Below are 12,660 nucleotides of genomic sequence, written 5' to 3' on the forward strand. Positions count from 1 at the left end.
ACCTGATTAGAATTGCCTAATGAAAACTTAATGATATGATAGTATTCATATTGCTCCAACTCTGCCATTGTTTCATGAGAAGCAATATATGGGAAATAGGTAAGTTTTCTGCTTGTAATGTGTGGTCACAGTAGACTCAAATTCTAGGAGGCACATTTTGTTGGGGTGAACTAGCTGAAGATTTGTAGCTCAACACTGCTGGATTAATTCGAGATCTTTATGACACTACAGTAGCAATAATGCCTTTGTTTTGGTGGATTGCTGTTTTTCATTCTCGGAAGAGAATGATGCACTATGTGGTGACATCCGGAATACTTGGAAAATACTGCATTCATCATATTAGAATTGTTCCAAGTGTTTACTTTCAAACCAAATGAGAAACAATAAAATATGCTGACTAAATCAACACCACAATTTGTTTATAGTGCTACTTCAGAAATGAATAGTAGTTCTTTTTTAACAGCTTCTTTCTAGGCAGGAGATCTGACTCAGCATAGCAAATCTTCAATTTGTTCTATTTTTATAAGGGGATTCTGTGGAGTTCTGATGGTACCCTGGTAAGGTAACTTTTGGTTCCACAGTGAATACCAGATACCAAGTTCTCACATAGTTATACAGAGACATTTTCAGCATGGGTTTTGCCTCCCAGATTTTTAGAGTTGTATGCATATTGAATAATGGTTTCTATATTGATGATGAAACAACAGGGAGAATGAAATGATCAGAATCCATGCTCTTTTCAAGTGAGGATGAATGGATAATAACATGGCAGATAAAATCCATAAATTCTTAATCAAGTTGTATCCTTCACTCTTTTTCATGCTTTTTGTTGGAAAAATGCAGAATGAATATGGATTTGTTGGATACATTAATGTGGAGTACTGTACATCCACATTTGTCCTTATCCCATGGCAGCCCCAGCATAGTATCATAGAATTTTTAATACAACTTAGCTTACTGTTTCCAATGACTGGAACCCTCTGCAGATCAGGTCAAAACCCAATGCATTGTCTGAAGTGTCAATATAACAATCATAATCTGGACTGGAAGATGATATGGAAGATATGAGTCAGTCCTCAGAGGTAGCAGATGATGATGAAAGCATCTCTGGCCACAAGTGTCTCAGTGTCCACCAGCAGCTTGAGACCAAGTTCCTTACTCAGGACTTGTAAGTGCTTGATGTTACAGGCAGTTGTAGTATTCCCTACGCTGTTGTACTTCCCAGTGATGGGTTCATCGCCAGCACTGGGATCTGGGATGTTCAGTGCTGTACAAGAGGGAGTGATCACCATGATTCCCAGCAATCTTGAAGCTGGGAGGGAGGGTGTAGTGGGATGAGACTGCAGGAGGGGAAGGAGAAATCTATTTGATTTGTCTCCTTGGTTGACAGGACCTTCAGTGCCTGAGAATAAGGGGGAAAGGAATGAATACATCACTCATTCAGTCACAGGGAATTCCTGCTTGCCTTATCAAGTAGTGTTAGTTATGCCACTTGCTTTACAAGGGGTCAGGAGCAGGGCCTGTGGGTCACACCAGTTTTATCCTGACATTTCCACAAGGCAAATTCCAGTTCTGATAACTCTGACGTCTCAAACAGTGAGATTGTGGATTTTTTAATGTAGACATTTCTCACCTATAAATAAAACTTCTTAAGAAGATAATTGAGATGTGGAGCAGAGCAAAAGGAATTTCATCTTGAGTAATGTTTATAATAGGGGGTTTCCCTAGACAGTTTCCTTTCAACTTTTTAGATGACTCACCTATTTTAAAGGACGAGTCAGGGAGAAAATAACACCTACTGAAAGTGAACTGCTTTTGTTTAGGTTTTCCTTACCAGCTGTTATGCTGACATTTCCATGAAAGGTTTACTTGAATGCCCCAAACATAGTTAATGGTCATCCTTGGACTTTTCAGTCTAATCTTAGTGTGTTGATGGCAATCTTAGTGTGTTGTATCAAGCTGACAAGTGCTGAGCTCTGTATGGCTCTAGGCAGAAGTGTCCTTAACAAGAAAGTGTCTGAAAGCAAAAAGCCATCACTTAGGCTGATACTACATTTTAAAGCTGAACACAGTCACTATTAAAAAAACTTATGTCAGATCTAAATATATCTGGTTTCACTTTCTAGCTACAGATTTCTTAAATACCTTTGTCAGTGACAGTAGAACACTTAAAATTCTTTTACCCATGGCTGGTGTTGATAGCTGATTATTCTTCAGATAAGAAAGATGTTTCAGAAGAAATCCTGCAATATAGTGTGTCTGAGCTCTCTAATGGAGGGAAGTAAGATTTGTATTTTCCAGATCATTGGTAGAGCTTCTCAACTTTCTTGTACAGTTCCAATTTGTCATATTTCCTGAATAATTAGTTTGTGATTGACATGTATTTGCTGTACTCTGATGCTAGTACCCTGTGTGTTCAAGAAAATAGTTCTATTTCACGTGCTTTTGGCAGAAAATTTTATTCTGTTCTAAAGATTTGACATGGAGCTATGCACAGTAAACCTTAAAATATTTCCTGTAATTTATCTAGGCAAAACATCTATTATAACCAGTTATTTTACTATTTTAGTGGGATAATAAAGAGAATATCTCAGAAAGCTAGGTCATTTCCTCCTGTGGCTGTTTTTCATGCATGTGGGGGTTTATTGCTGTTTGTGAATCCCCCTGCCTTTTTCCTTCTGAATGGAGAATATGATATCTGGTTAATGCTGAAGCTTGCTTTATCTTAGCTTTAGCACAGGTTGTCTTAACACTTGCATAGAACTTTTCTATGATGCATAATCATTTTGACATCAACATTTAGGCTATTTATGACTTCTCTACAATCACTGAAATATCTGTATAGCATATTTGGAAAGGTTTTTCTGGATTGTTTACACAATGGGCTTTTAAAAAGTAGCATGGGACCTCAGCTAGATCTCTGATTTTGTGTAAGCTAATTTCCCACAAAAAGGTAAGTACAACAATTGAGTAACCCAGTGGTTCTTTAGCCATAATAGCAATGTTTTTAAATGTCCAACTGCAAAACAAATTCATTGAGGAATTAAAGAGATCAATCTTTGAATGTCAAAAATGCAGAAGTAGCAGTTCTAGGTGTGGGCATTGATTTCATGTAACACTTAGTGTATTTAACTGAATTATATCATAACTACTAAGATAAGCAAAGTAGTATCCAAGTGAGGTATAAGGAGAGAGATTTGATCCTAGCATGAATTCAGAACACAAAGTGGGCAGGAATTGTTAGGGCGAATGATTATTGTGAGCTTCTTAAAAACTCAAGTATTTGTCATGTGAAGATGTAAAGGGAAATAATGGCTCGTTTTCTGTGAAGAAGCTAAGTTTACAAAAGATTTAGAGTTCAGTATGGAGGTGTAAATGAGCTTTACCTGGCTGATTTATAACTTATTTTAATCAGTGGAAGTAATATGAAAGAAAGTGAGTAATACTGAAAGTTGTCTAGAGTATTGTGGGGTAAAATGTAGCAACCGAAAGGAGTTAAATATTCTTTGTTCTCTGTTTATTAACCAAAAGTATTGCTTTGCCACCAACAGAATTAATTCTTTCCAAATTGAAGAGACCAGCGAGGTTCAGCCCAGGGCTGCTATGGAATATTTTGAAGGGCTGATTGGTTCATAAGACATTTAGCAATGCTGGAAATATGCTGCACAATATTGTGTGCAACATACAGCACATACAACATACCTTTCCAAGCTTATATATAAGTACAGGTACTTTGTACATTACATTAAAAACTCCACATGTATTCACAAGTAGAAACCTAATCTAGATTTGTGCACAAATGCATTCTGCTCCATGCAAAAGGAATCCTGCAGTTACCCAGTATAGGAGTTACATTTAAGTATTACCTAGGGGGGTTCTTCTTCAAAACTAGGATGTCATGGGAGATTAAGTATTATTAGGAGGTTTCTGTAGGTTGGGGGAGCAGAAGTGTACAAAAATGCAGGTGGCATAGGTTGGTACTGTATAGATTCTGAGATAAGATATTTAGTCTTCTCCAATTGCAACTGTTCTCTAGCCCTTCAGATACCTAGTTAACAAGAAAACTTACCATTCTCAACAAGTTTCATCCTCCTCTTCTGAAATTAGAACCAGTGTAGTATTGGGGAAGGTCTCTTTTGTTAGTGACCTAAACTGCAGAGATCTTTAAAAGAGGTTTGTGCTGAAATACTATAGAGACTAACACTGAGCCACTAAAAGAGAAACTGGATGAATCATTATGGGCTAATGGGCTTTTGTTTTTAAGGAGAAGAACAAAATTGAAAAGAAATGTTTGTGGTCTATTTGAATACAGTTACTGTGCCATGATAAGTGGAAAGTATCAGACCTTTAGCAATAATGGAATAAATGAAGTGTCACATCCTTGTATGAAGGATGTGGGCATGTACAATATGCCAGTGATATGGTCCAACCATCTCACCCCACTGTATTTTTGAGACTTGACTAGTGGAGAGCAGTTAAAACTAAAAGGTTAATGTCAAGTATCCTTCTCTTTGTCAAGTCAGGATCTGCAAGGGTTAAATTCATGTTTTAAAAACAAGGAGAGAGGGAAAAAAAACCTTTCTGTCAAATTTAGAACAACTGGAAGGAACTTGTTCAGGTAAGCTTCAATCCCAGATGACTATTTGTGGAGTTTTTATATGCTCTCTGTGAAGTATGTGCAAAGTGGAATGCAGAAAACTGCTTTTAGGTTACATCCTTTCAGAAGAGGTGCAGTGTGGCCATATGAAGTAGCTCTTGTGAAGGTTTCTATTGTGTGAACCCAGATGGTTAAAAGCAATTCTAATGGCCCTGTTGCAGTGAGGATGGGACTGGTAGGGAGTGCGTGGCCTGTAGCATGAAGGGACAGGTTGGCTGTGAGGGCATGCTCACACTAGAGAGGATGGCAGCAAAAACACCAGGGCAAGATGAAACTCTGACCTGTTGTCTGTTGTGAAATGGGAGTAGTAGGCATCTTGATGTGGTCTGAAATTGCATTGTTTCACTGCTAACTTTTGAAATTGGCAAAGAGAACATGTCTGTAGCAGAATGACTTTTCCAGCAGTGGAAAAACCCATTGTTCTTACAAAGCTGGTTTTTTTTTTTTAGTATTACCATGGGTAATTGTTTTGTTCTGTAGGAGACAACTGGCTGTAAAGGCTTCATGGTTTTATGCAACCTGAGATTTCATTATACTATGTCAGTTTGCTAAACAGAGACTGGGTGTTAAACCAGTCTGTTTTGGCTATGTTGTAGTTAGTATTCTCTGCTTTGAGGGTTTTGGAAGACTTGCAAGGCTCAATATCTGAAGAAGCCCTACCTTCTGACAAGGAATAGTTGACTGTAATCTATTCTATGCAATCATTTTCTGTGATCCTAATTTGTTATGCTAAATGGTTGCTTGTGACAATTTAGTTTCACTGTATGATGATAGGTTCATTAGTTCTGCATTGTTACCTTTCAACTGAAATGCTTATTTAGGTAGTCTGGTCTCTAATAGCTGCTCCTATGGAACACTTCACACTTCTCCTTGTTTAGTAGGGGAGACAAAAGGACTCTTTTGACCAGATGTGAAAGCTGCAGGTTTTCCTTATCTCTATCCCTGATTGTTCACTTTGTGAGCCAGAGAAAGAGAGAACATCTTTAGGAGGAGGGAGGCATATAGCTACTCAGTGTCTGGCTCCTGCTTCAGTGTGTGAAACTGCTTTTTCAAGCAGGTGTGATATGTACATAAGTCAAACCGAGAAGACTGCATAACTTGACTTTACTCTCAAACTAGTGTATTGTGTAGAGAATTAGAAAAGCTGGAGAAAGAAGAAACTTGGTATATTGGCTTTACTCTAAACCTAAAAAGCTTTTTGCATTGCCAGCACATCTTAGTCATGTGGTGAAGAACATCCCATTGTAAGTCACCTTTGTCTGAGAAGAAAACACAGAAAAGTATACTTTTTTTGGTAGTTTATTTTTCCAAAGTGTTTTGAAGTGTTACTTGCTGTCATTTAACTTGACGAAAAGTCAAGCTTTTATCATGGCATTGGGTGAATGAATTCTCTGTATGCTTATTCTGTTTGTCTTTTTAGAGGCTTTTGTATACAAATCTATGTTAAAAGCAAAGATCTTGGTTGTTTTCTACAAGTAGATAAAACTAAAGGCATAGATGAAAAAGATACATAAGGAAAATCTTGGGGTTTTTTTTTCCTGTGTTCTTAATAGCTAAAAATACTTTCTCCTGTTTCAATGTATATTTGTGTTGTCAGAGTAATGAGAGGATTTGTGTCTTGATGTCTACTGCAAGACAAATTTATTAAAGTGATGTATATGAGTCTTACCTTAGCTGAATTGTGCTGACTTGGTGGTTTCTTCCTTGGGATGTCTTATTTAATTTTTAAAATCTCTTAATTCTTTTATTACCTACATTATTGGAATTTTTAAAGGCTTTATTCTGTAAGCAGACAGAACAGGACATGTCAATATTTGTCTGTGACCACATCCTGCAGAAACATGACTAGTTAGTCCTGTTGAGAGATTTTTTAAAGAGACTTTTTTTTAAAGATGAGCTCAGAATTTTGACACAAAATTCAAATGCAGTTAAAAAGTTTTGTGATTTTAGTGAAAATATCATGTGAACCAACAATACATGAAAATAACTAAGCAAATAGCAATTAAAACATGTACAATAACTTTCAGTCATGAGGTATTGTTGGTGCTGTTTTCAGATGTGCAGAGGGAAAAGCTCTCAATTGTTCTTAAGTCGGCTGGTAACTGAATCCATGTTTGTAGAGCTTGACAACAAAAGGCTTTTTGTTCACCATTTGTATTCATCTAGGACATGCCAAATAAATAGAATATAGTTTATAAGCAGGCCAATATAACATGTTGCTCAAATGACTTACCAGAAATCCATAATTTATATTGAAATATTTAGAATTACGGGTAGAAACTTGTTGGGAGCTTTTAGATTTCTGCATGCATGAGCACAATGTAATTATTTGAGGAAGAACACATTGTTATATTTGATGTGGCGACAAGATGTGCAACTTGAGCAAAACTCCTTCTGAATATTACTGGCAATCATTTCATTAATTTAGTGAGACAATACTGACTGGGTCAATGCCAGCGGGTGCCTGATAAAAGAAGCAACAATGCCTTTTACTCCTGTGGTTCACTAATAAAGCATTCTAGAGAAAATCATTCTATTTCTTCCCCCATGTTTGTTCAATTCCCCTGGGCTTTGTTATCAGCATAGTTGTGTGGCCATATGTGATTTGCATGCCAAGTAAACATGAGTGACTTTCTCTGCTGGGCCATTCAGTAACGTGCATCTTGTCACTGTTGGTGTGGTACTTGTGCCTCCTGTGCTCTTCACAGGGATCAGCATGCTCCTTGTAGGATGTTACTCCAGTCGTGATGAATGAGCATGAACACTGGTGGAACTGTAGAAGATTTGGCATGTACAGTTTACTGGGTTTTTTTTCTGTTCATTGGATAGGGGAGCAAAAAAACCTGGTTAAATAGGGACTGGCTTAAAAGTACAGAAAAAAAAAGAACAGTTGATAAAGCATAGTACCCACCCCTCCATGTATCAACTGTGCAGGTCATGTTCTTGATTAAAACAGTTGTATCCAAAGACAGAAGTGTAATGAACTACAAAATGCATTGAGGTGGTGATGTCTTGATAAATGAGTATGTCATTTGAAATCATTGGCTTTGTAATTTTTTGTGGTATATGGAAAAGAAACTTTCAGGTTTTTCTTTTCCATCTGAGATGTGTGAAAGGTGTCTTGCTAGTGGAAAGGTATGCATGTGAGAAAGCACTGAAAAAGGATAAACAGCAGCTTTGAAGTTCTTTGTCAGTATGGGCTTCTCATGCTGGTCACTGGTTTACCTCATCTGTGAATCTCTGTTGATCTCTGACTGTTCCTTTCCTGCCCTTTTTCAGGTAGCGGTGCTACAGCAGTTGTCCAGGCAGCACTCTGCAAACCCAGGCAAGAACGTGTAGCAATAAAGAGGATCAACTTAGAAAAATGCCAAACCAGTATGGATGAATTACTTGTAAGTAAATAAAGGGGCAGCATGTTACATGGAGACTTACCTTCTGTTTTGACTTTTTTTTTGCTTGGTCCAAGAGTGAGGTAGAATTTTATGCAGGATATGAGAGAAGGATTTGAAAATAATCTTAAAGACTTACACCATTCCCTAAAGAGAATTTTTTAATGCATATTTTTTCATGTCACAAAAACGACATATGCAAACTTTAATATTGAGATAATCAACCTGGGATTACTGTGGCTAGACCCTAAGCTCTTGTTTTCTGGAAGCTCAGTTTTTAAGCTATTACTGTCTAGATGTCTGTTTTTTAATACTGAGGAAAGATACATTTTCCTTTGGTTAAACACTGATTAAAAATATGCAGAAAAAATTTAGTAAGTCTCCTTAAAATGTCTGAAGCACTAAAACATGTTGGATCATTTCATAATGATAACTTTTAAGGAGAAAAGGAGGAATGGCTGCACGGCCATCTAACAAGGAAACTCTTGTTAAAGCTAGTAACACACATTTATCAGATAGGCGTAACAAGAATGTTTGAAGAATATTATTTGTTTGGGCCACTGGTCAGAGAAGAAAGGGACCTGTAAGAAGACATTTATAAAGGAACTGCGAGAGTTTTTCCTCTGCACTGGTTATGGCAATCCAGAAAATTCGCGAAGAACTATTGAAACACAAAACCTATTGCTTTCTAATGCTCCTAGATAGGTGCTTGTAAGACTTGTGTGTTTATGTATAGGCAGCATAAGAAGATTTGAAGGACACAGAACCATTCTAAAAGTGAGAACACTCTCTTCTGTTCCACAGGTTATACTACAGCCTAGAGACTGTGGGCTTTTTCTAATGCAGAAATTCCTGCCTCTGAAGGAAATGATCTCCTCAGCAGGGAATTGCCAGTGCAAAAGATATCTTGAATTTGATACAGAGGGTATGGTCCGTCCAGTTTCTTCAGATAAAATGGCTTTTTTACAGTGGAGGACCCAAAATGCTCTTCCCCTGGTGATTGATGGCATTTGCCTTGAGTTTGTGACCGCTTGTATGCGACTTTGTTGTGCTTTTTATGGGGATTGTGGTAGTGGAAGTTGCTTCTGAGGCAGTGAGAATTCTGTCAACTGAAAACTCAAAAGATAAATTCTGAACTGTCTTTAAGCCCAAGGTGAGATGCTGTGCATGATGTATTAACAGCTAAGTCCCCAAAGAACATTTCTATTAAAAAATAAATACTAATAACTGTAAGATAAATTGGTCAGAATTGGAAATTTTTGGTTAGAATTTGAACTAATACTGGGAATTAAGAATTAAAATGTCACAAGCAAACAAGCAAAACCAGACAAAACTGCCAGAAATCTGCAAGGGAAATTGTTGTGGTCTGGAGAAACGATTGCAGTTAGTTACAAGCTTGTAAAAAGTTACCTTGCCAAATGCTTGAGTGTCTTTACTGTTGACATGTCTCCGCTGTCTGTCAAATGAGGCAGTAGGTCTTGAATTTTTGGTACTATATTGCTTTCTTTTGGTACAAAGACAACCGTCCATACCATCTGTTTTATTTTATAGCATAAGTCAATTTCTGCTTTTCTGTGCTCAGATTTTTTGTTTCTTTAATTTGTTGAGCTGTTTTGGTCTGAACATGAATTGGAATTTTCCTGGATCCTGGTTAGGAGAGCTATAGAAGTGTGTACACATATGTGCATGCGTACACATACATAATTAACTTTTTTCTTCAGTATACCTATGACTCAGTTCTATTAGAGAAACTTTAAAATTTTATTTGAAAAATAGAGACTTTTCTGGAAAAAGGCATAATTGACCTTCAAAACTCTTGTTACAACTGTAGTAACATTTTCATTTCAGTTGATAGTACTTAAAGTGTTCTTGTGTTTTTGGCAGAATTTGAGTCTAAAAATTTTGAGCTTAATCAGTTTTTAATCATTTTTCTGATGAAACAGTTTTTGTTGGCACAGGGATGTTCTAAAACCGTCTGTTCTCTGAACACGCTGTTTTTTAAAATGATGGTGCAGAGTGCTTATGAATACTGTGCAAAGGCACCCTTCACAAATTCTCAGCTGTGTGGCCTTGAGAGAAGTGGAAATGCATCAACCCATAGAAGCAGACAGGATTTGGGCCAGTGTCAATTAAAATAGAAAGGCAGTGTGGGAGGGAGTTTAAATATTACTGAGGTTACACAAACTGCCAAACTCCTGAAATTCGATACTCTGTTTCCTGCAATGTCCCGTGTTCTCACTATTGCAACCTAAGTGTACCTTTACCCCCTAAGCCAAGGGAAAAGTCCTGTCCTTAGCACTGTCCTGACTGGGTGTCCTCCCTGTTCTTTTACCTCCAGGTTTTTAAAACAATCAAACCCTCAAGTCCACAAACGCCAGAACGTTGTGTAGAATTTGCTTGAAGGGATTTTCCAGGCTGTTGGCTGTTCTGCGGTGTTTACCCCGGGGGCAGGAGGTGTACAGGAGCCCCCGGCTGTGTGAGGAGGCCGCGGGAGCCGGGCCCGCTCAGGGCCCCGGCCTGCTCAGCGCCCGGCCCGCTGCTGCTGCAGCCCAGCACGGAAAGGAGCTGTCTCGCAGTTGCTTATTAACTGTGTCACCCACCTGCCCTTAGGCTGAAAGACATTTTTATGCAGCTGCTCCGTGAAACTGGATCAGGAGTAACCTGGCTGAAAGAGGTTAGCGTTTAACCTGGGCATATTGCTGGTGAAGCACACAAATGCCTATACTAGTGCAAGGCAGGGGGAAGAGAGGGATGAGGGAGAGACTTAAATTGCTGTTACTTCTTTGCTGCTGTTGAATGTCTGAGGTGGCATAAATGTGGAGAAAGCTCCAGTGTTTTCTCCTGAATGTTCTGCTGCAAGCTGTTTCCCTGGCAGTGTATTTTAAATGAATTCTTTTCTTTCACCTGTGCATATCGTGGGCTATAGCCAAAGAGATGAAGTCTGTGGAGGCTTACTATTTTGTTTGCGATAGGAGTTTTCTAGAACCACAAGTCTGAAGTGATTTAATTCTTTCTTGAATAAATTTCATCCCTTATCTCGCATGAGGGGCTGTTTGTTTATTTTTGTTTTGCAAAGACTCTTCGAAAAAAAAGTCATGAAAGCTGAGATGCAAGGTGCCTTTGGCAGTGGTTACTGTGGTAGCTCAATTGTTGCCCATGAGTTGATGCAGGGAGGTAAAATATTCAAAACACTTTTCAGTTAAAGATAGTGAAGCTTATCTCAGTCAATTAGTCACATTTCTGCATTATTAATGTCTAAGAAAAATAGATGAGATGCATTTTTGCTCAGTGGTGTCAGCTGGACTTTTTGAGTCACTGTTGTATTACCATAGGAAAACAATATAACAGTGTAAGAAATGAAATAGTAACCAGGACTGGGGGAGTTACAGTTATGGTTTGGAATGGGTAGCTGAATTAAGAACATGAGGCAGTAATTTGACTTGTGTTTAAGATGACATGTCTTCTGGGAGAGGGAAATGTACTCTACATGTCTGTCTTCTGTCTTTCACCTACTGTCTTCTGGGGGATGACAGGGAGCTATCTTGCAAATTGCTCTTATTATTCAGGCTCATTGATTCATTATCCAGGCATTCTTCCTTCACCCTGTGTTCAGGGTTCACAAATTGTCTAAGGAGGAGGACTATGGACAGCAGAACAAGCTGAAATGTGTGTCGAACTACAGCCTGACTTTAATAGTTTCCTACAAGCACCATGAGATTAAATCCCAGTCTTTAATACATATAATTAACTTTTTGTTAGAAACCAGCTGTGATTTTGAATACATTGCAAATAACAAAGAACCTCTTTCAAACAATTGCTAAAATGAAGTTTAAAGTTGAAAATGGCATTTCGGGCAGCTTGAATCAACCTAAGTGGGACCTGCTTAGTGTGCAACTTGCACAAGTGCTGTTGAGTCAAAGAGAAACGGTTCCCCTCAAACAGTTGCTTTTCAGGGATAGAGGAGAGGAGGAAGACCTTTTTAGCTGGATTGGCTTCCAGACTAGCTCACCCTCCAGGGGCATGTCCTCTAGCACCGGGTGTGGATTTGGGCTCTGTAGCTGGAAGTAAAGAGGGACAAGTAGGGTTGGGACATCTTAAATTGGTGTGAGTTCAAACCCTGTGGTACAGAAGAGGCCTCATGCTCCTGTGTAAAGATTGGCAGAAGAATGAGAGTGGCCAGAAAGGTGTTACAGAACAATTATGTGAAAGAGTGAATATAAAAAGAACTCTGCTTGAATTAACAGATACAAGACAGTCATTCTTAATGTGTACAGCTGTGGCGTGTCATAGATGCTGTTACTTGGTAGTGCCACGTTGTGCATCTGTTAGTGACTCTGTGTTCCTCTAGTCAATTGTTTCCTATGACTTTTAGCCTGTAATATTGCTTTTTCTCTATTTCTGTTTACTTGTGTGGCTCTGGTGTCTACCTGTCTGTCCCACAGCAGCTGAGCCAGTGGTGCTTGTCCTTTGTTCGACGGCTTCCTTCCTCCTTTCCTACCTGTTCCCATTCTTCTCTTCATATCACTTTTGAACAGAAAATGCAGTAGATTTTGACCTTTCCTTGCATTTTGTTGTCCAGCCTCTACCCACACCTTCAGCTCTTGGAGACTACTC

The 12,660-nt window shown here is 38.5% G+C and overlaps 1 protein-coding gene across 3 annotated transcripts in view; it reads left to right on the forward strand.

The window, feature by feature from the left end:
* STK39 (serine/threonine kinase 39) overlaps nucleotides 1-12,660 on the forward strand; it is a 75,642-nt gene that overhangs the window by 8,086 nt on the left and 54,896 nt on the right. For 2 of the 3 annotated variants that reach the window (XM_036386876.2, XM_036386875.2), the window contains exon 2: nucleotides 7,937-8,049. In XM_036386876.2, the coding sequence (XP_036242769.1) occupies nucleotides 8,035-8,049 (15 nt within the window). In that variant the 5' untranslated portion in view covers nucleotides 7,937-8,034. Of the gene's footprint in view, nucleotides 1-7,936; nucleotides 8,050-8,850; nucleotides 8,972-12,660 lie in introns of all 3 variants that reach the window. The other variant, XM_036386877.2, reaches the window with a different exon arrangement.

The sequence above is a fragment of the Molothrus ater genome, chromosome 7 (assembly GCF_012460135.2).
Source record: "Molothrus ater isolate BHLD 08-10-18 breed brown headed cowbird chromosome 7, BPBGC_Mater_1.1, whole genome shotgun sequence".
NCBI classification, from domain to species: domain Eukaryota; kingdom Metazoa; phylum Chordata; class Aves; order Passeriformes; family Icteridae; genus Molothrus; species Molothrus ater.